The 27067-nt window shown below is 34.8% G+C and overlaps 4 protein-coding genes across 4 annotated transcripts; 3 read left to right on the forward strand and 1 right to left on the reverse strand.

Annotated features, from left to right (window-relative positions):
• Positions 1–625: 625 nt before the first annotated feature.
• LOC112514913 (WPP domain-interacting tail-anchored protein 1-like) lies at positions 626–9848 on the forward strand. Its single transcript, XM_025121590.1, has 7 exons — positions 626–710; positions 1591–2180; positions 2657–3324; positions 5736–6312; positions 7013–7965; positions 8560–8739; positions 9221–9848. Exons 2-7 carry the CDS (start codon positions 1619–1621, stop codon positions 9392–9394), a joined length of 3114 nt encoding a protein of 1037 aa, XP_024977358.1. The 5' UTR covers positions 626–710; positions 1591–1618; the 3' UTR covers positions 9395–9848.
• An 880-nt stretch (positions 9849–10728) lies between these two features.
• Positions 10729–12995, forward strand: LOC112528292 (probable galacturonosyltransferase 9). Its single transcript, XM_025139295.1, has 3 exons — positions 10729–10939; positions 11356–12597; positions 12699–12995. Exons 1-3 carry the CDS (start codon positions 10769–10771, stop codon positions 12972–12974), a joined length of 1689 nt encoding a protein of 562 aa, XP_024995063.1. The 5' UTR covers positions 10729–10768; the 3' UTR covers positions 12975–12995.
• Positions 12996–15664: 2669 nt separating this feature from the next.
• Positions 15665–20504, forward strand: LOC112517026 (6-phosphogluconate dehydrogenase, decarboxylating 3-like). The gene is made up of 2 exons (XM_025124324.1): positions 15665–15759; positions 18685–20504. The coding sequence occupies exon 2, from the start codon at positions 18693–18695 to the stop codon at positions 20157–20159; it is 1467 nt and encodes a 488-aa protein (XP_024980092.1). The 5' UTR covers positions 15665–15759; positions 18685–18692; the 3' UTR covers positions 20160–20504.
• Positions 20505–21888: 1384 nt separating this feature from the next.
• LOC112515007 lies at positions 21889–24423 on the reverse strand. Its single transcript, XM_025121669.1, has 2 exons — positions 24111–24423; positions 21889–22268 (listed from the first exon to the last, which is right to left on the reverse strand). Exons 1-2 carry the CDS (start codon positions 24418–24420, stop codon positions 21889–21891), a joined length of 690 nt encoding a protein of 229 aa, XP_024977437.1. The 5' UTR covers positions 24421–24423.
• Between the last annotated feature and the right edge of the window lie 2644 nt (positions 24424–27067).

Below are 27067 nucleotides of genomic sequence, written 5' to 3' on the forward strand. Positions count from 1 at the left end.
AGATTAAAAACGTTTGTTGACTAGCTTAAATTTTCTATTTTTATCCTTGTCTTACATGGTTTCTTCCTAGTTCCATATGACCATATGCTTGTCTCTCCCTAGTCCCATCTAACGTGCCCCACCCCATTAATTTCCTGGATCCGCAACCGTTGATTTACATCCCACCAAATGACCATAAAGGTGTATTTGTTTGAAGAATTACTAAGTGACTGTTTACCATACACTTACCCTGTAATTGTTTACCGGTAAAATTTAACATTATTATCTACTTATTGGGTTAAATTTTAGTCCACGAAAATGATATCATATGCAACAATTTACCCGGTAAGCGCTTACCGTGGTAAGAGTCGTCGTCCTCACTTATATAGTAAGACTCTTGATCTTTGTCTGACTCTTACCGGGTAAGATTCTTGGTCGTTGCCATATTCATCAAGGTAATGTTACTTGGTAAACGATTACCTAGGTAAGAGTTTGGTAAACGGCCCCTAAATGCTATTGACTTGTATTGTGAGAATATTGAAAATTGGGGACTTTATGCAACTTTTAGAAAACATGAAGGTCATTCCTGTAAAATTGAAAAAAAGGGGGAAGGTTGAAAAGGAAACAGATCCGCGCCTGTGGCTGTGGCGAACAACAGAGGCGTGATATGAAATCTGTAATCTCAAAAAAGCCAATTTCGCCTCCCTTAATCCAATAGATTCCTGATTTAGGTATGTTGATTCTGGATATAATTTCACGAATGCATGTTTTGTTACTTCAAATTTTCATTTTCTTTGTAATGTAACCAAATTTACGACGAAATTTTATCATTTAGAGCACTAAAGATGGAAATTATAACCTAGATTTTGTTCCTGCTGCTGGAATCATGCTTTGTTTCTGATGGAATTCCTTTGAAAAATCTTGATCTTGGTTTTTCCATGTATATATTTTGAGGTCGAAAAAAGATCCATTACGCGATCGTACAAGAGTTCAACGAAGGTGCCAGATACACAGGTTACAGTTAGGGGTTTCAGATTATTAGTTGCTCAAGTCTCTCCATGTCTCCACAGAGCTGCATTTTGAAATCCGGATAAAGAACTTAATACTTTGCAGGTACAAAATTGACAAGGATCATGATAGCAAAATGCAGCTCATTTCCTTTTCCATTTTTTGGGTGGTTTGGAATGAGTAATTGGATGCATAATATTCCTGGATCATTACTGTTCTTTCATTGCTGATTAAAGTCTACAGATTCTATAGATGGAGAGATTAAAGAATTGTTTAAATGGGAGAAAATGATCTGGAGATGAACTAAGATATGTGTGTTTCAGTGCGTGTGTGTGTATGTGGTGGTGGTTCTAAGTAGATGGACTCTGTAGAAACCTACCAGCATCCAGAATCTTTTTGTGCTTGAGGAACATAATCTACTCATATACAAATAGGAACAGATCTAACAAAGAAACCCACCAGCATTTATAGAATCTTTTGATGCTTAAATTTCGTTAAAATAAATTAGAGGATTAATTTGAAGCCCTACCATGTCTCCCTTGGGCATTAATCTTCACTAGTGACTCTATACTTACAGTTTACAGCTTTGTGACTTTGTTTCAGGTGTCGAATTGATATCTTACTGCACGAGATGGATCTCTCCTTTAATTATGAGCCATCATCAGCTGCAGGATCCGTTTATTCTTGTAGACCAGAATCTGAGTTCTATAAAAGCATATCCAGGAGGACTTCTTCTGTGGCTGATACCTTTCAGGAACTAGAAAGTGTTGGAGAGGTTGTAACAAGATTTGAGCTGGATATGGCATGTGTTTGTGAGAAGCTGGCCAATTTGAACTTACTCTTGATGCATGTGGAAGCTATAGAGAGTGACTTTGAGGCCTTTGTATCTGAACTGAATCCAAACCCAAGTGACCTCTATGTTAAGGCACTAACGTTCGACTTTTTATCTGGGTTTCTGAATTCAGAGGTGACAGTATTAGAGAATCAAATATCTGATTTTCAGATGGAGAAAACTTCTATGCAGGAGTTTCTGTCTTCAAGCAGATACTTGGGAGATACTTCCACAGAGATGGAAGATATGTTGCATGATTCAGAAAAATCATTGCAGCAATCAATGGAGCAGCTCTTGGAAATAAAAGCACGATCTGCCATGTTCGAGAAGAAAGCGTTAAACTTTGCTGAAGAAGTAACCCGTAAGATCCTTATTCAACGTTTTTTTTTTCTGTATAATCCATGTCAAACTAAGGGGATGCTTGGTTGTTTTTACATTAAGTTCTGTATGAATAAAACTGTCTGTGTGGATTAATCTGTTTATATAGACCGAGAAGTTTTTGTTTGGGAGGATTTTTTCATTAATGAAAAAGCATGTTTTTTTAATTTAGGGGCAGGTTTGGAAAAAACTTAGCCTTCAGCATAAAGCTCCCCCCTTATAAGCTTATTGAATAAGTCACTTTTTAATCATTAAGCCACTACCAAACAGTCATGTATAATTGACCAAATAAGCTGCGAGTCCCATTTAAGCTTGTTAAGCTGCTAACAATAAGACCTTCATTTTTCTTGGGTTATATTGCTATAATCAAATTAAGTAGTTATGTTGAATTTGAACTTATACCAATTGCAATACGAGAAGTTATTACCTGTTATTTTCATTTACTTGATGTGTTTTCAGGTACGGAAAAGGAGAAGGACAAGGACAAGGACAAGGACAAAGACAAGGAGAAGGAGGAGGACAAGGATGATGCAGTGGTCTCGGGCAACGATGATCTTCCAGAACTGAAAGACAAAATGAACATGCATGCCGTGGAACATCAGAGGCATATTTTAAGGATGCTTGAGAAATCTTTGGAAAGAGAACTAGAGTTCGAGAAGAGGGCGAATGAGTCAACTCAGATTGAAGAAGCTCTGACAATGAGGTTGCATTCATCAGAACAAGAAGTTCTTTTTGCAGAAGAAGAAACTGTAATGACCCTGGAAAAGCTGTATGAGGCTGATCACACATCTGAGATTCTAATGGGAATCTCCAAAGAATTGTTGAAGATGTTACAATTGGATCATAAACATTCATCAGGCTTTGGACATCAAGAAACTGCCAAAGAAGGTGGTGTGAAAATGGATAATAGTGTGAAATGTTTGAAAGCACGAATTGCTGAAGCAGAACGCAGAGCTGAGAATGCTGAGGCTAAATGTAGGGGTTCATCAGAGAAGGTGGTTTTGCTCGAGAAAGAGCTGAGGGATGCTAAAATTAAGCTACAACTTCGTAAAACCAGGAAAAATAGTTTAGAGGACATGGAGTCGATGGTGGTGATGATGGTGGGAGTGGAAGAGGATTTATACTCAAACCCTAGATTTCATTGAAACATTTGACCTTCAAGCCCTGTATATATACATACATACATACATACATGATTAAAGTTTTTCACATTTTCTTGAAACTTGGGCAAATTTTAAAGATTTGGCTCAGAACCACCCATTGAAGTTGTAAAGCATTCAGAGTGTTTTGTTCATAAAACTAACATGTGATGCATACATTTGTGAAATTGAAATAAAGAATGATGGTGTATGTTGAGGAAAAGAAGGGGGTCTAGAGTCTAACCGATATGGTATGGTTCGTCAAAAGGCTTGGTACTATTGCGAGCCTGAACCAAGCTTCTTCTGAGATGGCTCGCGCTTGACGAGCCCAAAAGAGTTAGATGAGCTTAGTGCAATGCATATACTATTTAACACACATATGAATCATATGTGAAAAATATATGAATAACTTTTTCTCTTAACTGAGTGAATCATATTTGAATTACCGTTTGAACCTTCGGTCTCCCCCTAACCTAGTTATATTAAGACATCCTACTCTTAACAATAATGCTCAACTGTGAAACAAACTAACTATTGACTCAACCAATCAAGGACAAAATTAACATATGTTTTGATATGTAAACACTTTGTTTGACTATGTTTTGTGTCAAAACTACTGATAGTTTTTAATCTTGTAATTTTTAGGACAAATTACATGAAAAAGTAACGTACTTTTAACTTGATTCCTATTTTGGGTGATGTACCTTCAAAACTTTTATTTTGGTAACTAAGATGTAAAGTGTTAAACATTGTAAGTACCCGAGTAAGTGGTTGAAACATTAACCGGTTACCATGCTGATGTGACGACTGATGAAATGAAATTGGGTTGAATAGCAAATAATAATGAGTTGGATACCATATCACTCGCCACATCAGCATGGTAATCGATTAATGCTTCAACCGGTTACCTGGGTATTTAAATGTTTAAAACTTTACATCTTAGGTACCAAAATGAAAGTTTTGAAAGTACGTTACCCAAAATAAGAATCAAGTTAAAGTAGGTTATCTTTTCATGCAATTTGTCCTAATTTTTATTATCTATTTATTTTATTACGTTGATGCTACTGTGAATATAATTTTGTGAATTTATTAAAGGTTTACACGTTGAGAAAGTAATGAAATGAACTTGTATGATAAGAATATTCAACTTGAGGGACTGTTATGTGCTTTAGAAAACCACAAGGTAATTCCTGTAAAGATTATAAAACGTGGGGGAAGGGGTGGGTTTCATTAAATGAAACAGATCAGCGTCAGTGAAGGAGAACATACGAGTGAATCGGAACTGGCGAACTGCATATCATGAACTGATCTGCTTCCTTAACCCAATAAATTTCTTGAGCAGGTATGTGGGTTATAGATTAAATTTTCTCGAATTTCCGATCATCTTTCTGTTTCTTCCTGATGGTGTTATGATTTATCATTCAGAACCTGTCTTAGTGTTACGGAGGAAAATTGTAAGGTGGCTTCTGTTTGTACTGCTGAAATCGTGTTTTACATCTCATTTTTCATGGATTTTCTTCAATTCGTACACAAGATAACTCGATCTTGAGGTTTCCAAAATTATCTTAATTTGGAGTTGAGAAAATTATGGTTACCGGTGAGGCGGTGACGTGATTGTAGAAGAGTCGAAGAAACGCATTTTTCTATTTCTGTGTATGTCTGATCGTTTTGTGTTTCGTTAATCGTTGCAGTAAGTCTGTTTTAGGTTGAATGGCTTAAGTTTCTCAATTCCCAAAAGAAGCTACATTTTGAATTTTGGATTAGTAAACCTAGTACTTTTGAGATGCAAAATTGGAATGGATTTTTTGTAAAAGTTAAACACCATCATTGCACCATTTAGTATGAAGTTTAACGTGGTTAGCAATATTTATGACTATATATTCTGAAGTTGAGAAACAGCTTGATGAAAATCAAATTCGACATGTAGCTTCATACTTTATGGTGGATCGATTGAGTATGTGGCTATTTGCAATTATTATAGCACTTTATGATTCTCTTATTTCTGGTCAAGTTCTGTAGAATCTCAAGTCAAAGCGAAGAGTAGGATGAAGGGTACAAGAAGAGTTTATCATATTTTATTAAGCGAAGAATAGTGCAATTTTCTTTTTGGAGGCTATATATTATATGAGTGGTGTTGTGATCATTAAGTGTGCGACACTAATCGTCCATGACGAGTGTTATCTATAGAGACCGACCCAAGGAATCCAATCTCAAAACGGTAAGGGGAAATTAGGAGGTGAAGTCATATGGCCGAATATACTTAAGATAATTTCCGTGTTAGTCGTATAGTACACACATAATCCATAATCATATCTCTGATAATTATTTTTGATGCAAATCTAAGCGTTATTATGATAATTATATTCCTCCACGTTCCCCCTTTGCAGGTTCTGAATTGAGATTACAGCTGGACTGTTAGGATGGATGCCATCACCAATCCTGATGCATCTTCTCCTCCCGTATCTCTCCATTCTGGTGGACCAGAATCAGAGTTAAATAAAAGTAGCACATCTTTAAGGAATTCTTCCAGCGGTGATACACTTCGAGACTCAGAAAGTACTGAAGGGATTATAACAAGATTTGAATTAGATATAGCATGTATTTCTGAGAAACTGAACAACTTGAACTTACTGTTGATGTATGTGGAAACTAAGGAAAGTGACTTTGAGGCCTTTGTTTCTGGCATGGATCCTGATTCGACAGTCAAGGCACTAGAATTCGACTTATTATCTGGGATTTTAAATTCAGAGGTGAGAGTGCTAGAGACACACATATCCGATTGTCAGACAGATAAAGCCAATGTAATGGAGTTTCTATCTTCGCGTAAACACTTGGGAGAACCTCTCATGGGGATGGAAGAGATGTTGCATGATTCAGAAAAATCATTGGAACAATCGATGGAGTTGGTCTTAGACATAAAAGTACAATCTGCCCATTTTGAGAAGAACTTGTTAAGATTTGCTAGAGACGAAACCTGTAAGTTCCTTATGTACTGTTTGTATATTAGGCCAACTGAACTATCTAGATCACCATAATGGGCTTAGGTTAAATTTGAACTTATTCCGGTTGTTTTATTACTATTTTCGTTTTCACCGAGTTAATTAAAACAGCAGATGGAGATGTAGAGAACAAAGATGTGGATGTGGACTCCTAAATATAGAAATGAGAAAGATAGAAATAGTTGTCCAAGTAGACCTTATAAATTGTAAATATCGGATCCTTATTATGCGGTCATCTTCTAACTTTTTTCATTGGCTATTCCAACTCTGTCCAAAATTCTGTTTTTGACCCAAATTGTTAGACCGAATAGAATTCAAGTTTATGATGGCAAAGGAGAAAAGGTTAAGGTTTAGTTGTTGGTGGTGGAGGGCTTCTGATGCTCTTTACCTATTATGTATATTTTATTCAGTGTGCGGATTATGTATTCCTTTTCTAGCCCTTCTGTGAGAATTTTAGAGTTGGGTATATTGAACATAGGTTCAGCTTCTATAGGAAAGGGTTTTCTGCATAAAATCAGTGTCTTCTTGTCTTCTATTCTTCTATTCTTGTTGTGTTTGCCATAAGAGATTATGTATTGAATGGTGGGAGATTTTGATTAGGAGATTGATAATTATAGTTTCTGCTGGCACAAGTAAAAACCTAATACTTACTATTTTCATTCTTCAATTATTTCCAGGGAAAGAGGACTATACACAGTCCTCAAACAATGGCTATTTTCCAGAACTAAAGGAGAAAATGAAAATGCAGACCGTGGAACATCGGAGACATATCTTGAGGATGCTTGAGAGATCTTTGAAAAGAGAACTAGATTCGGAGAAGCAGTTGAGCGAGTCAATTCAAATTCAAGAAGATCTAACGATGAGGCTGAACTCGTCACAACAAGAAGTTCTTTATGTTGAAGCGCATGCTGAAATGACCTTGGAGAAGTTCTATGAGGCAGACCACGCATCCGCGCTCCTAATGGCAATCTCTAAGGAATTATTAAGTACAATCAAGATGTTGCAGTTCAATCTTAAAGGTTTGGTTCATCAAGAAGCGAAATTGAAAAGTGATTTGCTGGCACTTAAAGAAAGCATTGCTAATGAGAAAGCATCTATGGAAGGGACCATGGAAATGAAAAATACTATCAGAGATTTAAGAGAACAAGCTATTCAGGCTGAAAGAAGAGTTTTGAATGCTGAAACCAAGTGTCAGGTGCTGACAGATAGCTGCCAGGAACTCAAGGACACCTATGAGAAAGTGGTTTTACTTGAAAAAGAGCTGAGTGATACTAACAGCAAGCTACAAAATGTGGAGGCATGTTATGAAGCTGGTGAAGAGGATAAAACCATGTTAAATGCAACAATCATAGACATGTGTGATGTAATCCAGGACCTGAAGGAAAAGGTTTCACAAGCTAAATATCAGACTGAGATTATGGAAGATAAGTGTATTTTATTGTCGGAGAACAATGAAGGCCTAAAGAAGGAACTTAGTTTTGTTAGGGGGAGGGTTAATTGCTTAGAGGAATCTTTGCATCAAACGGAGGAAACCAAGAAGGCAACTGCTAAAGACATAAGTCTTCGTACCAAGTTGATAACGGATTTGGTTATGCAGATGGCACTTGAAAGAGAACGCCTCCAAAAGCAGGTTCCCAGTATTATTACTCCTTCCGTACCAAAATAATTGTCCACAATTTTATTTTAGTTCCCAAACAAGTGTTCACTTTCAAAAGTAAAAGTAAGTGCCTACTTTCCAGTTCTACCCTTAATTATGAGATGGATAAATTCATTACTCCCTCCATTATTAAAGGTCAAATTGTCATCTAGTTTATTTAGAAGTGTAATAATTACACATTTCTAAACTATGTGCCTTTTTCATTGTGTCATTTATTTTGGGACAGAGGGAGTATATTCTAATGTTTATCCTATCGTTGACCTATTTCAGATGCCCCCCAAGTTCATTTATGTTCAGTATCAGACTTTCTTGCATAACCATCACATTGTTAGACATGTTATTCCGAGCCCAAGTTCAGAACTTATTTCATGTTCTTTTTGTCAAAATATTGATGGGCATTGCCATGAGGCTACTGCCTACAGGCCTAATTAGCTTGCTGGCCTTTTTGGCTATGATTCTTGTTGTTAAATAGGTTTTCATGGGATTAGTATAAGTAAATAGAGTTGGTATTGAAAAATATAACCCTTTTTCATCTTTGTGTCTTAATGGCTCCACGTATGCATGCAGATATCTTCATTGAAACATGAGAATAAAATCTTGGTAGCGCGCTTGAAGAAAACAGAAGGTCCTGCTGTAAAAGTTAGCCATGGTGATATAGCTAGCAGTACAGACCATAAGCTTTCTGAGAATGACTTCATTACCATGACTGGTGTAGAAAACAAAGAATCATTATCAACCACTTTCAAGGTAGATTAATTATTGCTTGCTTTTAACAACTTTCTTAGACCATCTCCGACCCCTTACACTATTTTGGTGTAAACACCAATTCTTCTCCAACCTGTTACACTATTTTTTACACCAAAATCGAAGAATATTTCTTAGTATATTTCTATTTAATTATTTTTGTATGGATTTTCATCAATACCCCTATATTAATTAACTTTACAAGTTATACCTTGGCTGAAATTTTGTATTAGACATCTTAATTTGTATATAGTAGTTGAAGAATGTCCCACATGCCTACAGCAAATTATGGTCCTACCCCTGCATTTGGCTGGGATACTAATTGAGTAGCTTGAACTTATCCCTTGGGTAGAGGAAAGGTCTACATACATTTTACCCTCTTTAGACCCTATGTCCGTATAGGATTTACTGGGTTCGTTTGGTTTGGTTTATGTGATACCCAGAGTGTTATTGGTTACTTATATGCAGTATTTTTACTTTTCAGCCAGAGAAGGCATGCAACGAGACTGTAATGGGCCCCACTGGTTCTGCATCGGAGCTTGAGGTTGCCAGAAACATCGATGCAAGGGAGCTTAAACTAAAAGGCATTCTATTAGTAATCCTCATACTAATCATGCCACTTTGCGGGTTACTTCTCCATCAAACTCAGATTCAATAAGTCCAAGCAGTTGACGTAGATGGTTTTCAGCATCTGGTTCATCCAAAATCTCAAGTCTGTAATACGGGTTAAACACAAATGCTTGCTAAAAGTTACAGATTAGTTGGTCTGGGTGGAAATTTGTTGTATCTTTTTCAAAAAGCAGCCAAGATTTGGTTCTATCCCCTCCAAAGAGCTAAATGACCATGCTTAGCTAGGTCATGTCTTTTCCATAGCTAATATCAACAAATCCAACTCAATGTGCAAGTTTAATTGCATGAGGTGCAAGCCATTATAGCATATATTGGTAAGGATTTGTTGATTATTCTTCTGGAAAAAGGATTAGCCTTTTTATTTTCGTTTTTTTCTTCTTTGTATAGATGTAGGGAGATGAGGATGGAACTTGGTGCTAGAAAGTTGTTTTGAGAATTTTTATAATGCAACCCCAGCCTTGGTTTAAAAAGGATTAAGTTTGTGTTTTGGTTTTGAAGACCAATTAATATTTTTAGGTTATGTTGAACAAATTTAATCTTATAGCTTAATTAATAATCTTATATTCTGTTATGAATCCAATTACACGAAATAGACAGATGATTTCAAGCTCGAGAGGTCACATTTGGGAGGCAGTTTTGTACACATTTTGGAACTATTGTAACAACTCGAATGACACGTTTGAGGTTGTCGCCCGTTTTTTGCTCTTCAACACCTCTCGTCCCATTGGATTTCCAAGCGGGCCAAAGGTTTATCTTTGTCGTGGGTGGAGTTGTGTTGGGGATTTAGCTCTCTTGGCTTGGCTAGTTTGAGTTTCTTTGCTTCGTTTTGAGTTTCGTTTTTTTAGCTCCGGTTTATTTGTATCTTGTTTTTTTATTTAGTTAATATAGTCTGTTGTTTGCTTTTTTAAAAAGAAACTGTAAATTATTGAAAGCTACGATCAAAACCCATTAAATTCTATGAAGATTTTAGTTTATGAATTCAAACAAACCCTCTACTTCCATGGGTTTCAATTTAACTTATTTGGAGTCATAGTCATGTCGTCCGGGTCCTTTTTTTGCAAATAATGATGAAAAAACCCAAACTATACCGTAAATTGTGTAATTTAAGGGGTGATAAATGAAATTATCTCAAAAAGGGAGGCAAAAACTGAAAATTTCAAAACACTTCCATGTGTTATTGTCATCAAATGGCCCCACCATACCAGAAAACCAACCCCACCCACCCACAGTTCCGTGATCGGACCACCGTCGCCGTCGCCGTCCCCGTCCCTTTCCTGACCGAAGCTTCCAATTCTCACATCTGCACCATTCAGATTAGATCTCATTATGAATCTGAAATCTTTTTTCTCTACTGTTATAGAACATTGTGTTTGGTGGTAGGTTACATCTTTTGCCGAAAGATATGGCGGTTGGTGTACGGACCGGCAGAGGCGGCGGAGGATCTGTGTTTTCCTCCGCCCTACGCAACTTTTTTTCTTACCGGATCTTCGTCTCCGCTATGTTTACTCTCCTTTTCTTGGCCACGGCCTCCATACTTTTCTCTTCCCACCACGCACATTTCTCTGAGAACTCTGTAAGTCTCTCAAGAGCACCCTGCTAAGTGTACCATAAGTATTAATGTGATATTATGAATGCAGCATTTATTTGTCGTAATTTATTTGGCAAGTTTCATTATGTTATATGGATGCATCAATTAAGGTCTGAAATTTTAAAATTGACGTATTATAGCTTATAATTTAGTTTAACCTATGAATAATTAAGCCTGTTTCGTGCAGCAGGAAACGTTTGATCTGACGTTCCTGTTAATAGAAGTTGATAATTTGTGCTTAAATTTATGGCTAGCAAATAATGTTTTTAATGCAATTGAAATTATCATCAGATGAACAGTATCACTTCAGAATTATAAATAGCTATTGTGTTATTTAAGATGTAGGAACAAAGGAATTGCCTACTGAAGTTCTTTTAAATTGTTTGATTGAAATCTTACAGAAGATGCAAACAACTGGGAGAGCATACATGCACAGGACCTTTCTAACATTGAAATCGGATCCGTTAAAGACTAGGTTAGAATTGATACATAAGCAAGCCAGTGATTATATTGTGCTTGTGAATGCATATGCTGCTTATGCAAGGAAGTTTAAGCTCGAGATATCTAAACAGCTTAAGATGTTTGAGGATCTGGCGCAAAACTTCTCTGATTTGGGTATGAAACCAGCATATCATGATGCATTATTTGAGACTGATGGGCCGTTGGATGAGGAAGTCTTGAGACAATTTGAGAAGGAGGTGAAGGATAAAGTCAAGGTTGCTAGGTTGATGATTGCTGAGACGAAAGAATCTTATGATAATCAGTTGAAAATTCAGAAGTTAAAAGACACAGTATTTGCAGTTCAAGAGTTGCTAATTAAAGCCAAGAAGAATGGTGCATTTGCTAGCTTAATTGCTGCTAAATCAACGCCAAAGAGTTTGCATTGTCTTGATATGCGTCTCATGGGGGAACAGATTGCGAGTCCAGAAAAATATAGAGATGAGGAGCCTAAACCTGAGTTTGAGGATCCATCACTGTACCATTATGCAATATTTTCAGATAATGTGATTGCAGTATCTGTTGTGGTTAACTCAGCTGTAAAGAATGCTGAAGAGCCATGGAAACATGTTTTCCACATTGTCACAGATAAGATGAATCTTGCTGCAATGAAGGTTTGGTTTAAAATGAGGCCAGTAGAAGGTGGTGCTTTTGTGGAGGTGAAAGCAGTGGAAGAGTATACTTTCTTGAACTCCTCATATGTCCCTGTTCTTAGGCAATTAGAGTCTGCAAATATGCAGAAATTATACTTCAAGAATGAACCAGAGAATACAACAAAGGATGCTAACAACAACTTGACATTTAGGAACCCAAACTATATGTCATTGTTGAATCACCTTAGGTTTTACTTGCCAGAGATATACCCAAAACTGCACCGTATATTGTTATTAGATGACGATGTTGTGGTTCAGAAAGATTTGACCGCACTGTGGAAACTTGACATGGATGGAAAAGTGAATGGGGCTGTTGAGACCTGCTTCGGATCCTTTCACCGTTATGCTCAGTATTTGAACTTCTCCCACCCGCTGATTAGAGATAAGTTCAATCCAAAGGCCTGTGCCTGGGCTTTTGGCATGAATATATTTGATCTTGATGCTTGGAGGCGTGAAAGATTAACTGATCGCTACCATTATTGGCAGGATCTGGTATGTCTTTCTGATTAAAAGTTTAATAGTTGCTCATTGCTTGTCTAGAAAGCATTTTTATTTGTGCCTATCAACTTATATTTTTACTAATCCTTTTTCAGAATGAGGACCAGACTTTATGGCAATTGGGGACACTCCCACCTGGACTAATCACCTTCTACTCAAGAACAAAATCATTGGACAAAAAATGGCATGTTCTTGGTCTTGGGTACAATCCAAGTATAAGCATGGATGATATAAGTAATGCTGCTGTGATTCATTTCAACGGGAACATGAAACCTTGGCTCGACATTGCCATGAACCAGTTCAAGCATCTGTGGACTAAATATGTGGATAGTGAAATGGAATTTGTGCAGATGTGCAACTTCGGATTATAGACAAGGACTTTGGCTCAAAAACGATTAAGCATAGGTATGAACTCAGGCCTTTTGTCCATTTTTTCTTCATTTTACCTGTCAATAGTTATGATACTAGGAGCAAACGAAGGATCGTGTGAGGATAGGAGTTAAGCTGAGAAGTGTAACAAGGGATTTGGACCCTTGATCACTTCTAATCTCAAACAAACCCATGAATTCGATTTAGAAGGGAACAGTGTATCTCACTAGCATTTCTAGTGTTTCTCTTCAATTACGATTGATCCAAAGGTGGAGATCTCTTATGACACTTCTCACATAACTTTCATTCTCACCAGAACCCAACCCATTAGGAGCAAAGCTCTCTGCCTTAATTCTTTTCGCCCCGGTGTTGCTATAGTTGAAAATGTTGGTCTCAAATTGAACCAACATGCTTGGGCAACATAAAGGATGTTTTTTTGTAGGAATCCCTGTATGCCAATGAAATAATTTGCGTTGCAATTTGCTTATCATAGAATTTGAAGCAAAACATAGGAAAACCAAAGTCGATCCAACCAATTTGTCTTGATATCTTGATGGTGGGCTTTAAATAAGAAAGCCAAATACTATGAGAAGGTAGCGATTCGTTCATTATTTGAAGATGCATATGTTAACTGTATCGTTCACATATGCATATTCAAATGGATTTTTTCAATGATTCATATATGAATATATGAATCTTTGTCTTATCCCACACTTCTCATGATACGTACAAAGTGTGGTGTAAATGTGTTGTCTCCTGAGTTGAAATTTTGTAACCATTCAACATCTCTCTGCCCATTTGAAATCTTAATGGTCTCCTATGTCCAACCGCTGTACCTTTGACGCTTACAAATGAAAGTTTCTTTGAAAACATTGTAAATGTCAACGCAACCAAATATGCATGATAAAAAATGATATAAAAATCGTAACGGCATGAATTGAACAATTTGATTTTTACGAGCGAGAAAATGTTTGTAATATTTTATTTTAATTTTATTTTAAAGAAAAATATATTTTTAGGAATTCTATAAAAAAACTTATATTTAAAATTTTACGAAAACTTGAATATTTGCAAAATTTTAGGAATCTTATAAAAAACATTTATTCTCTTTAGATAAACGAGAAGGTTAAAGAGAAAATCCCTAAAAAATGAAAAATTGAGGAACATTCTGATAATCATTCATCTAGACGGTTAAATAACTTCAATTACTTGTATACACATATATATACCGGACAAGTTGCTTATAAAATTACTTGTATGGACATGTGCATACCGTGTAGATGAACGGTCATAAATGTGTTCCTTAGTTTTTTATTTTTTTACGGTTTTCTTGAGAATCTGATCCAACGATTATATTTGTAAAAGTTAAAGTCAAAGTCAAAGTACCATTTCATATGATATAACATTTTATTTTTAGAATTTTACAAATAAAATTATAATTCTAAAACCTAAGTAACGTCAAACCGTTCATTTGTACTTGGACCCAAGACCAAGCAAATATCATAATATGCTTTTCATACTTTCACGTGGCTCCAAATATTCATTATATTTCGTTTTTTTTCGTTAAAAAGAGAGAAGAAAAGAAGATGAGGAAAAACATTTATTTGTGTTTTTGAGATTGAAGAAAAAAAAAAGGGGAAGAAAACGAAAATAAATTGTTAATACAGATTTATTTTATACTGGATTATAATTGCGGATAAATGTAATGTTTTAATTGTTCTAATTTTCCTTTTTCTTTCCATCTATTTCCTCAAAACTCATTATAGAAAATTAGGACAATAGCATCAAAACATGCATCCTGAACGACATGTTTCTTGTTTATTATTTTTATTCTTGTTTGATTAAATTGACATCAATTTTGTTATAAAAGTTATTAGTTTTTTATTTATCGAGAAAAAATATAATATAGATACGTTTCTAATATAAAGAAACACTACTTATAAAAAAGTGTTTAGACATGTGGCAAAGAATTGGCTTTTAGGGTGTAGCTCAGTTGGTAAATAGATAGGATGACTCTGTTTAAGTACAAGACATGTTGCGAATTTAATCCCTCCCCTCACGGATAGCCTCGGCCACTAAGTGAGTCAAAAAATCTTCCCTCACATTGATGTCCTTGGAGACGAATTCCGTTTGGGGACGATTAGGATTAACTGTAATCAACTTTTTGTCCAAATAAAAAGGTGTTTAAACAAAAATGTGCAACTTGTAAAAAAAAAAGCAAGGTCCTAAATAGCGTGAACACGTGGCGTGACGACGAAGCCAAACCTCAAGCGTTGGAAGCCATGGCGAGGTCACAACGTTTTTCATGGCGTGGCAAATCTTTATATCATGTATAACATTTATATACATAAATAAATGCTTTCTATTATTATTCAATGAATCAATAATAATAAACAATTTAAATTAAGTTATACATTAATAAATTACAAATATCATGTTACAAAAATCTTGAATTACATCATGATGTATTTCAGACTAACATGACATGAAACACAAGGCTCGATTCAATTTTCAAACAATGAGAAAAAGGCAACGGGGGTTAAATGGAAAGAAATAAAAGTAGAAGTAGGTAACAAATAAAAAAAGGAAAAGGCAACGGGGGTTAAATTGAAAAAAAATCAGAGATGGCTGAACTCACCAACCACCACCAATAAGGACGTCAGAATTGACTCGCTTTCAAGAGGAGCCCGCTCTCTTTATATACTCTCCCTCTCCTCTTCCCCCAATTTCATATCCTCTTCTTTCTACTTTGTTTCGCCAATCAATTTCCAGATCCATTTTCACAAGGTAAGGATTTCTCTTTAATTTCCTTCTGATTGCTAAAACTTATCTGTCACAAGTAATTCCATCGATTCATTGTTTGTTGATCTGTACATGCATGGATGTGTGCATAGATTGGAATGTGACTTGATTTATTATGATTGATGTTGCGCATCCTTGATCGTTAGGAATTACTAGCTCCCAATGCTTTTTGAGATTTACAGTAAAGCTGGATTTGTTTTCACCAAACTCTGTTCTGAAAGTAAATAATTAGTGAAGCGACCTAAAATTGGGGACGGATTTGTTGGCTGATCTTGGGATGTGAATCGTGTTTATTCATCTTTGTACATTTTTTATGTGTGTGATGCCTTTCTTTTTTTATGCTTAACCTGCATGTTTCTGACCTTGGTGGAGATAGAGGGGGTTTACTATTACTTGATTAATTCGACTCCAATTTGGTGTTTATCTCCTTAAACGATCACAAGTTGTAAGGATCAACAACATATCTGTGTCCCCTTTCTTTACTAGCATAATCTACCAAAAGGCTAGTATCAAAATAACATGTCTATTTGTCAAAATATGAAGAAAGGTAGGTAAAATAGTATGTTTTACTCCCTGCATTTTATATCAAAAACATATAAGTAGAGTTTTTTTGGTTCAAACCTTGAACTTTTCGGATGCAAAGTTAATATGGTCATGTTATGCATAAAACACCGTCTATTAGTTACTTTGGATGTTAATTTTCAAATTTCTTCAATCATGAAGTTGGAAAGTGATCTCATTCGAAAACTCAAGTCAAAAGTATATCTTTTTGTTTCCTATCAATGGGGGATTTTGTTTTTTGAAAACAGTCAAATTATCATTAGCTGAAGAAAAACTAAGATATACATCAAAGATGATTGCCGAAACTAAGATACAAAATTGCCAAGATCTAATGCTTTAACTAAATATATCTAGTTTTTCTTCAGCTAATGATAATTTGACTGTTATTTTAAAACTATGATATACATCAAAGATGATTGCCGAAACTAAGATACAAAATTGCCAAGATCTAATGCTATAACTAAAGAAGATCAATTCTAATGCTCCTATGAATTTGCAAGCTAATAAAACCAAAGGACTATTAAACAAAAAGTGTAAATTACAAACGTTTTGGTATTAGCATACTTTTCTCTAACAATATGAGATACTTATAGTTATAAAGGAACATTTGAATATGGTTTTACCGCTAATAGTTTTTATCAACTTATATAGCAATGACATCTGAAAATTCTGTTTGATTTGTTAGTTTTTATGATAAATTGTTGTTTGCTGGTTGTATGTCTTCGGCATGTATCAGTTTTGAGAACAATTAATCTCTATATCGTGCATTATCTTTCATCTATGCATCTGGCAATTTACTATTTACCATCTTTTTTCTGGACATATAAAAAAGCATAGGTTTTGATGAACAATATATGACTTCAGCAGATGATTATTGGTCAAGTAAGCTATATTGTGGTTGTAGTTGTACTTACGTCTTAAAAATACTTCATATTGATGATGTAAAGTGTTTATCTTGTGAAATAAATCACTTTCTAGTATTATATACATGAATGGTAGATTACTGTGAACATATTTGGTGGTTATCTGTGTGTTCCTGATAGTGATAGGACCTTCACACGGTCACACTAGTTGCCAGCATCCACGTGTCCCTAAGAAGTACATTGCCAATAACTTGTGTTTTTAAGTGCTAGCAATGCTTGCATTCCAGGATCTGGATTAAATACAAGTGTCATGTTCTATTTGGTAAAGGAGCTCAGGTGGCATAAGGCATTTGTTTGAAATATTCAACCTAAAAAACAGAAAGAAGGATTATCAGTTAGCTAAGATTGTCCGCCTGAAGAATCTTTTCAGTACTGAAAACTACTAAATTGGAACCAATAAGAAGTAATGGAACAAATGCATGAATGTGAGGGACAGTCTCTCTAAAGTGCATGATTTTTTTTTACATTAATTATTTCTGTTCAGCTCTTGCGCTGAATTCTACATGAATGTTTCGGATTACTTTGTTTATCTTAACTTTATGCCAGATGAAGTCAAATCAACCCGTTTTGATGAATGGCCCATTTAACTTGTCAGTTTAGAAAATGGAATCTAATGTGCTTCATAATATGGGCAGCATGATAATAAACATGAGTCAAATTAGTAAAACTATGTGCATCAAGGTAACAATTGGGCAACACAAATACTTTAACAGGGCGACTCTCTTGTTAATTGTTTCATAACTTGAAGAATTCACAATACTCATTTCTCTTTTATTTATTATCATTATTATTACTATTTCAATCGTATAGTTTTAATAAGTAATGAAAATTTTCTACAACCACTTCTACTCCATAGTTAGTTTGAAAATTCATATCCAGGTATTTCTTGAGGTGAAAACTTTTCAAAGGTTTTAATATCTTAGTTCAATTGTTTAATACAGTTAAAATTCTATTATATTAATATAATCATCAATTCTTTCTCTTTAACCATATATTTGTTGTTGATATGAAATCTTTATTCATAATGCAATAGTTTTAATTGTTAAATGTGGAAAAAGTCAAATGTTTGTTGTAATATTAGTAAATTTTATCTTTTTATGTCGGTGTATGTAGAAAAAATGGTGTTTGCATACAACAAGTCAAGCTAACGTGACTCAATTTATATAACCCCTGGTCCATTATGGTCCATTGTAGAAAAACTTCTAGTTAACCTGTCAATTTGATCCATTAGCTATTTGGCCAGTTAAACGATCTGAGCGAAACAAGTTTGCTACCTCTACTTACTATTATATAGGAATACATAAACTTTCACGTGAATAGGCATTTGTCCTCTTTCTATGTCGGATCTTTTATAGCACTACTGTTCTTCATCATGCTGTTCTTATTTATCTAAGGCGTTATCTCAGTTTGATATTTGTTTTTACAGAAAAAAACATGGCTGATGAATTGAAGCCAACAAGAATAGGCCTTGCCGGTCTTGCTGTCATGGGTCAAAACCTGGCCCTCAACATTGCTGAGAAAGGGTTCCCGATTTCTGTCTACAATCGTAGTACCATCAAAGTTGATGAGACTGTTGAGCGAGCTAAAAAGGAAGGAAACCTTCCAGTTTTTGGCTTCCATGATGCTGAATCATTTGTTCACTCGATCCAGAAACCTCGGGTGATTATCATGCTTGTCAAGGCTGGTGCACCCGTTGACCAAACAATCAAAACCTTATCTGCATTCATGGAGAAAGGCGATTGCATCATTGATGGTGGTAATGAGTGGTATGAGAACACCGAAAGAAGAGAGAAAGCCATGGCTGAACTTGGTCTTCTCTACCTTGGAATGGGTGTTTCTGGTGGTGAAGAGGGCGCACGAAATGGACCATCCATGATGCCTGGAGGGTCCATGGAGGCTTACAAGTACATTGAGGACATTGTTCTCAAGGTAGCAGCTCAAGTACCCGATAGTGGCCCATGTGTGACGTATATTGGCGAAGGCGGTTCAGGCAACTTTGTCAAGATGGTTCATAACGGAATTGAGTATGGTGATATGCAGCTAATTTCAGAGGCTTATGATGTACTAAAATCCGTTGGGAAGCTCTCAAATGAGGAACTATACAATGTATTCTCGGAATGGAACAAAGGAGAGCTTCAAAGCTTCTTAATTGAGATCACTGCTGACATATTTGGCATCAAGGATGATAAGGGAGAGGGTTATTTGGTCGATAAGGTCTTGGATAAAACTGGCATGAAGGGTACCGGCAAATGGACCGTCCAACAAGCTGCTGATCTTTCAATTGCTGCTCCTACTATTGCAGCTTCTCTAGATTCAAGATTCCTTAGCGGTTTAAAGGACGAGCGAGTAGAAGCTGCAAAAATCTTTAAAGCAGGCGGGTTTGATGATATCTTAGCAGATGAAAAGGTGGACAAGGAAAAATTAATCGATGATGTAAGACAAGGCCTATACGCTGCCAAAATATGTAGTTATGCACAAGGGATGAATCTGATACGTGCCAAGAGTGTCGAAAAAGGATGGAATTTGAAGCTAGGGGAGTTGGCTAGAATCTGGAAGGGTGGGTGCATCATTCGAGCCATATTCCTGGACCGCATCAAGCAGGCCTATGACAGGAACCCAGAACTTGCGAACCTGTTGGTGGACCCTGAATTTGCAAAAGAAATGATCGAGCGTCAGTCTGCATGGAGAAGAGTTGTATGCCTGGCTATCAATTCAGGCATCAGTACTCCGGGTATGTCTACTAGCCTTGCTTACTTTGACACTTATAGGAGGGAGAGGTTGCCTGCTAATTTGGTGCAAGCTCAAAGAGATTACTTTGGCGCCCACACATACGAGAGGACCGACATGGATGGTTCCTTCCACACCGAGTGGTTCAAACTTGCCAAGCACACAAAAGCCTAAACCTTCTCCAGGTTCAGTTCTATTCTGTTCATCTTCTCATCCAAACTATAATAATCCTATTTCCTGAATTGATGCATATCCAATAAATCCTTTTTGATCAAGTCTGCTTTGGATATGTGTTACATTTCCAGATGTAAGTTAATTGGCTTGTTTTTTTTTTTTTTTTTTCATGAGAGTTTTTGGTAGTTTGTTGGGTATGCAAATTCATTTGCTTAGTTTCCTGAATTAGCTTCACCCAACTTGTACCCTAATTGTGGATTCTATTTGTCAATGTCAGCTCCTATGTACTAGTATTATTTCAACACATTCACAAGTTAATATTTAAACTATGGACATTCTAGAATACATTGTTTTTAGAAAAATAGCTTTTGGTTATTCGTGTTTAGGTGGAGGTGCAAATTCACTTGCTTTGTTTTTTGAATTGCCTTGTTCATCTTCTTCTACACTTTATATGTCATAACAATTCCTACACATGCTAGTAATCCTCGTATTATTTCGACATAAAACAAAAACCAAAAGTAATATTTAAGGCATGTCAATTAGCATCTTAATGGGACTCTCACAGCTTATTCGGTCAGCTATACATGATTGTTTGGTGGTGGCTTAATGACATAGAAAGGCTTCTTCCGTAAGTTTCTAGGGGGGTGCTTTATGCATAAATCGAAGTTTTCCAAACCTGCCCTTCCTAATGAAAAGATGCTTCTCCCAAACAAAAACAATATTAATCTATACAAACTGATTAATTCACACTGACAACTTTATTCATACAAGATTTAATGAGAAACGAAGCAAATAACCCCATAGACTATGGACATTCTAGAAGTATGCTTGGACATCGCTCCCTCATGTAAGGTGTTCCATTATGTCAAGTAGCAATGGGGTTTTAAGTAAGCGGTATTGATCATCTCAACCTAGCTAGTATTCTTGTGTGATTCATGTTGGGCTATAGGACCTCAAGACAGAGAAGTCGGATACATCAAACTGAATGCTACTTTTTTAAGCCCTCCCTTTGCGAGCATCCATCATGGGATCTTCAATACACATCTTCCCAGTAGGCTAAAACCTCTCGATCATAACTGGAATCACATTGATACAATATATCATTTAATAAGTTAAATATATCACTTCAAAACAACTGTTACAAACAATAACAAGTACAACCTCACGGGAATGGGAATTGTGGTCAATGTCTCTCCAAGATGCCCAAGTTCTATTAATCGTGATGATATTGCACCTTCCCAAAGCCTCACCAAACCTATACTATGGAAACAAAATATGATCAACTATTCTGTTCAATATATATACATTTTAAACTTGTATCTAATTTATTTTCTTTGAAAGTTTGGCCAATTAAAATCAGACGTTGCTTTCGTAAATTTGAGTGAGTGCCAAGTGTAGAATAATGAAAATTGACCTCTCTTATCCATAGAAAACTACTCATTAATTACCAAATTCTCACCGGCCTTATTACCACCTACATTCATTTCATCAGTCCCAACTTTGCATAGGATCATTCCGACCCCCACCACCCGCCGGTAGTACGTCACCTGCATGTCTCTCGGAAAATCTTGCTCATCGACTTTTTCCGGTCAGTATAGTGATCGTTAGGATGACAAAATCGGAGCATATAGGTAAAGAACTGATCGTAATTCAATTATTATTCTCATCTACTTACATACATAATTACTGGAAATTTAACGAAAAAACCCAAAGTTATTGACGGAGGAATCTAGAGAGAGGTGTCGGAAAGATGGGTGGTGCCGGAGGTATGAACAGGTTCAGCTAAGTAAGTCGGAAGTTTGTCTCCGGGCATAAAGACGACAATCTCCGGGGTGACATTGGCTTCATCACCAGCGTCGTACACATGCCTGGCCACCTTGTGAGAATGATCACGACCTCCGACGTCAGGCGCCGATCTGCGCCTCCATCGAGAATAGGCTACAATTAACATAGCCACGAGTACGAGAGCAAGCATTGTACCTATGCCAACAAACCAATAAATCATGGGCGAATCCACCCGCAATGAAGACGGTGACGGTGATGGCTCAATGCTGCTGTGTTTTCCGGCGGCTCTGCCATCGCTGCTTGTGTGTGCATTGCTGTTAAAAACTGTATAGAAGAAAGGAGAAACGTGTAAATAGCTGCAAACGTACAACTTGCATTAGCATTAAGTACAAGTCCTTGAACCAAGGTTAATTATGGGACTTCCGATTGGAGTGAAAATGTTATAAAATTGGTAATAATTAATAGATTCTGGAAGAGATTTTATAAAATAGTGAAGATTGAATTTAAATTCGAACACGTCATATAATAATGAAAATAATATAAAGTTGTAAGTTTAAATAATTCTTTTTTTAAATCTTAATCCATAATTTTAATTTGAAAATGGGTTTTGTAAGAGAAAATACTATGAATTAAAAGAATTTAAGAAACCTGAAATAGTAAAGAAAAAGAAGGGGAGAGAACAAATTCAAGTGTTGAAAAAGGGGGGAAGAGTATAGATGCAAGACTTTAGGGTTATAAAAGATGGATTTATGCCAAAGGATGATTTGGTTTTCTAAAGCCATGCCACCCTTTGAAATTTATATCTCTCTCACTTTTATATCTCTTGGATAATATTCGACAAATGGAAGAAACAAAGTAAATGTAGTACTTAGATTTTTTTTTTTCTTTTTTTTTTTTTTGTATATTTTTAACAGAAGATTTGTTTCAGTGGTATTAGACCACGAATGTACCAAAGATCTCTTTCCTTTATATTTTGATTAGGTTTTGATGATCTTTTTAATGAATAATTTGGGTTTTTAAACATAAACTATAATATAGGATTCTTGTTCGTTCCATATCAAAAACTTGCATTCATGTGTTCTTGATATTTAGATCAAGCAATGAGTTACAATATGCCCTTTTTTTAAAAGGTCTTTGATCTAGCGGTATCGTAACCTTTAGACTCCTAGGAGGTCAGAGATTCAAACCTCATCATAAGTGAGGAAGGTGTATAAGTTTATTTGTTACATTTGTTGTATATAAATATTATAATTCAAAAAATAATATGCCATTTTTAATTGCATACTTGTAACATCCATATTTCATTGTTTTGGTTTTATACAAACAACTAACAAGTAGAATAAGGAAATGTTTCTGGACCAAGACAATTAATTTATTGTGCATTCATTTGAATAGTTGGATTAAGCCCATTTTAATTAGACCCAAGAAGAGAATAATATATTTGGGTCAGGCCCATTTATAGAAAAGCCCAAAAGCCAGAATTTTGACCTTAAAGATGTTTTGATTTGAATTTTGTGCCTAGTTACAACATCGTCATGTCAAAATTCATATTGGATTCATTACTAGGTCGATTTATAATATCGTAACTGATTCGAGACTAAATCTAGTTTAGAGTTAGGCCAGAATTTAAGAGTTGTCACCTTAATGTACCGCTCCAATTCGATATCTGTAGCCATTAATTAAAAGTATATACTCGATTATAGTTACTAGATCTCCAACTTACATACTCTTAAAGTCTCAAATTAAGGGTTTCATTTAAAAATCGAGTGATGACTAATTCTTAATTTATATAAAAGACAAATTGTAGGGGTTGTGGCAACTCGAATCATGAGATTGACACGGTAAGTTCATCAACCGTAAAGCAGAATTGAAACAATATTATACATATTGTATGTTATGAATTTCTAGCTACCCATTTATAATATATGGATATGCTTAGACATGTTACAATAGTCAAAACTCATCATTTACATCTTCCATGATCAAATTTTGATGAACTAAAAATAAAACTTATAAATTATCAATTGAAATACCACAACTGATATTGGAATAATTGAATAAAAGTCGTAGGATGGAGTGAGTGTGTGTGTGTGTATGTGTATGTGTGTGTGTGTGTGTGTGTTCATGCATGTATACATAATTAATTAAGATTGAGAAAGATTTAACTGTTGGAGGTTAGGGGTAGGACCGTAGGAGTAGCAAGATAAGAGGGATTGATGTCTCCGGGCATTACAACCGACAGATGAAGCTTACTGCTTGTGGTTGATGATGATGAAGAAAAAGAAGAAGAAGAGGCGAATTTGTTGTAAAAGCATGCTAGAATTATCAATGCACATGATGAAATTACACTCAGCATCACAATCACACCACCCACTATTACGTACGCAACCGAAGAATTCCAACGGAATACGCTCCCACTCTGTTGTGTAGCAGTAGTCGTTATAGGTGTCATCTTGAAGCTCACATTTTCTTCCATCCATCCACCTCTTTAGTATATGTATGTATAGATATAGATATAGATATAGAGATGGAGATATAAATAGAGAGGGGTTTGCAAGTGTGACATTAATGATTCTTTTACTTTACGTTAAATAAATAATGTGTTTCATAATTGAATATAACAAGAAAGTCGAGGTTTATATTCCCTCAATTCATAAATAATTTTAATTTATTATAATAATCAAATATCCAAAATCTTCATCATATTTATATTAAAAAAAAACTTGTAGACCAAAACTCAGTTGATCCATGTTTTTCACAATTAATCGAATTTTAGGTTTTATATGAATCAAATATATGATAACTTATATAATTCGGTGATTTTAATGATTGTTTTTTTAAGTATATATAATATTTATATACGGTAAGTAGAACAAATAAACTTATACACCCTTCTCACTTTTTATGAAGTTTAAACCGTTAACCTCCTAAAATGCCAAAGACTCGTATACTATTAGGTCAAAAACCCTTTAATAATTTCAATAATTGTTAAATATATAATTAAGTAAAAAAAACAAATATTGCTTCATGGTTAATGAAACAATTTATTTATTATATTAACTAGAAAATAGAAATGATATTGAAAGTGACAATTCAAGGTGAATAACCATTTTGGTGGCAAACAATTAATAATGGATTAATTATAGAGATATATACGTTTATCTAACTTTTCACCCCCAATTAATTCTTCCTGCTTATATCATTCGTATCATGTTCTTGTTAAATTTTCATAAGTTAGGTGTCAATATCAGATGTTAATTTCTTTTTTTTTTAAAAGATCGGTTAAACTGTATTATTGTTTATTAAAAAAAATTTAGATAGTCAACATTAAGATGTATTTTTTTAATTTATAATGCATGACTGGACTTGATTCTAACATTAAAAGGGGTGTATATAGCAATACACGTTTAAAAAAAAAGTATATTGATGGAAAATTTGAATTTATATGCTTAACATGCCTTATTTGTTAAAAATATGATTCAATGTTCAGTTATCGAGAAATTATGCTTTGCAGTTACGTTGTCATTGTTTTTATAGCTCATTTTAATCGATAATGTTTATAATCTCAATCTCTCTCTCTCTCTCCCCAACCGACACTAGCAAGGCATTATGGGTAAGTAAAAGTAAGTACACTAATGATAAATGTACTTATGCGTATAATAAGTGAATATTAAATACTATTGAAGTCATTTGGATTCGATAGATTCTTGACAGCGATCGATGTTTGCTTTATCGTGTTTTTTTAAATTATTTTTGCCGCATAGAGATTTAGATGTGAACGCATTTGTTTATTACAATTATTGGATTTTCAAAGGTGTAAGAAATCAACGATCCCAATAGAGGAAGTGACGTATTTACAACTAACTGACATTTTTGTTTGAAGAACTTCAAGTATGATCGATATATAGGACTATCAATGTCTTCAATATATTTTTAGCTTTGTTTTAGAATGATCGTTGTGACGTGATATTGTCATCGTCTCTCATTTCATTGAATATGTACTCCATAAACATTTGATATATATATATATATATATATATATGTGTATATATATATATATATATATATATATATGAATACTTAGGTTACTCTTCTTGAAACATCTAATGTCCTAACTCTCATTTTATTGTTGTTGCAACATGCATTGAGCGCTATCATGTGAGTACCAAACTTCCATTGAGCATCAGTAGAAGAAACGGACAAAAGCCCCTTATTCGAGTCTTGCATAGTGGGTTGGATATCCAGATTAATAAAAAAAATCGATGTCTAAAATCCAGATAATGTATATATTTAATAATTAAACATTATGATACAAAAAAATGTCTTGTAACACCCTGAAATAATTTCGGTCAATGTTGAAATGCTTTCATGTACCATCATTTGCAAAACATAAACATAAACATAAACCATCAAGGGGGCTGTAAGCCTTTTTAGATATTTTATTTCCACCGATGCAAATGGTCATTTTGCAGCCTTTTTTGATAGTGCATTTCTAAGATCACGACCTACACTAGTCTCATTCATTTCCATTTTTGCTAGAGAGATTAACGATGAGAAAAGAAATCGGGAGTTGGGTCAGGGTTCAAGTAAAATATAGAAGAGAGTGAACGACAATATTCTTAACAAGATGGAGTATTTTGAAGAAGGAAAAAAAGTTACACTTTTAACACTAAAACTACTTTAAATAATCCTAACAAAACCTATTTTTACTTAACTAGAAGCGTACTCGCGCAATGCAGCGAGATACATCGTGATTTTAATATTTCATTTTATTCTTTATCTCAGCTGATGTTATAATATGGTTTTATGTGGTTTTAAGAAAGCGATAATGTTTTATTTTTGAATAAAATATATGTTTGAAGATATTAAAAAATTTGACAAAAATATATCGATATTAGTATCAAATTAACTATTTGAAATTCCTCATTTTTGTGTAMTTTTTTAATTCAATTTTTTATAATTTAATTTATGTACAATAACRAAGTAATTTATATTTGGTTTAATAATCTAATTTTTTTATAAATATAATAATTATTTATTTTGTTGGAACTCGATAATTATTCTAATTATATATTAGATTTTTTATATTTTAAAAATGAGATGTTCATTCTCTATTTGATTAT

This window comes from Cynara cardunculus (genome assembly GCF_001531365.2).
Source record: "Cynara cardunculus var. scolymus isolate 2C chromosome LG 1, CcrdV1, whole genome shotgun sequence".
NCBI lineage: Eukaryota > Viridiplantae > Streptophyta > Magnoliopsida > Asterales > Asteraceae > Cynara > Cynara cardunculus.

What these genes read in the sequence shown, in the direction of transcription:
- LOC112514913 (XM_025121590.1), top strand. Translation starts at nt 1,619, where the DNA reads ATGGATCTCTCCTTTAATTATGAGCCATCATCAGCTGCAGGATCCGTT. An exon ending in CTTTGCTGAAGAAGTAACCC is followed by an intron (nt 2,181 to 2,656) that starts GTAAGATCCTTA and finishes ATGTGTTTTCAG; the next exon opens with GTACGGAAAAGGAGAAGGAC. An exon ending in ATTTGCTAGAGACGAAACCT is followed by an intron (nt 6,313 to 7,012) that starts GTAAGTTCCTTA and finishes AATTATTTCCAG; the next exon opens with GGAAAGAGGACTATACACAG.
- LOC112528292 (XM_025139295.1), top strand. Translation starts at nt 10,769, where the DNA reads ATGGCGGTTGGTGTACGGACCGGCAGAGGCGGCGGAGGATCTGTGTTT. An exon ending in CACATTTCTCTGAGAACTCT is followed by an intron (nt 10,940 to 11,355) that starts GTAAGTCTCTCA and finishes GAAATCTTACAG; the next exon opens with AAGATGCAAACAACTGGGAG. An exon ending in ACCATTATTGGCAGGATCTG is followed by an intron (nt 12,598 to 12,698) that starts GTATGTCTTTCT and finishes ATCCTTTTTCAG; the next exon opens with AATGAGGACCAGACTTTATG.
- LOC112517026 (XM_025124324.1), top strand. Translation starts at nt 18,693, where the DNA reads ATGGCTGATGAATTGAAGCCAACAAGAATAGGCCTTGCCGGTCTTGCT.
- LOC112515007 (XM_025121669.1), bottom strand. Translation starts at nt 24,420, where the DNA reads ATGGAAGAAAATGTGAGCTTCAAGATGACACCTATAACGACTACTGCT. An exon ending in CCTACCCCTAACCTCCAACA is followed by an intron (nt 22,269 to 24,110) that starts GTTAAATCTTTC and finishes TCTTCTATACAG; the next exon opens with TTTTTAACAGCAATGCACAC.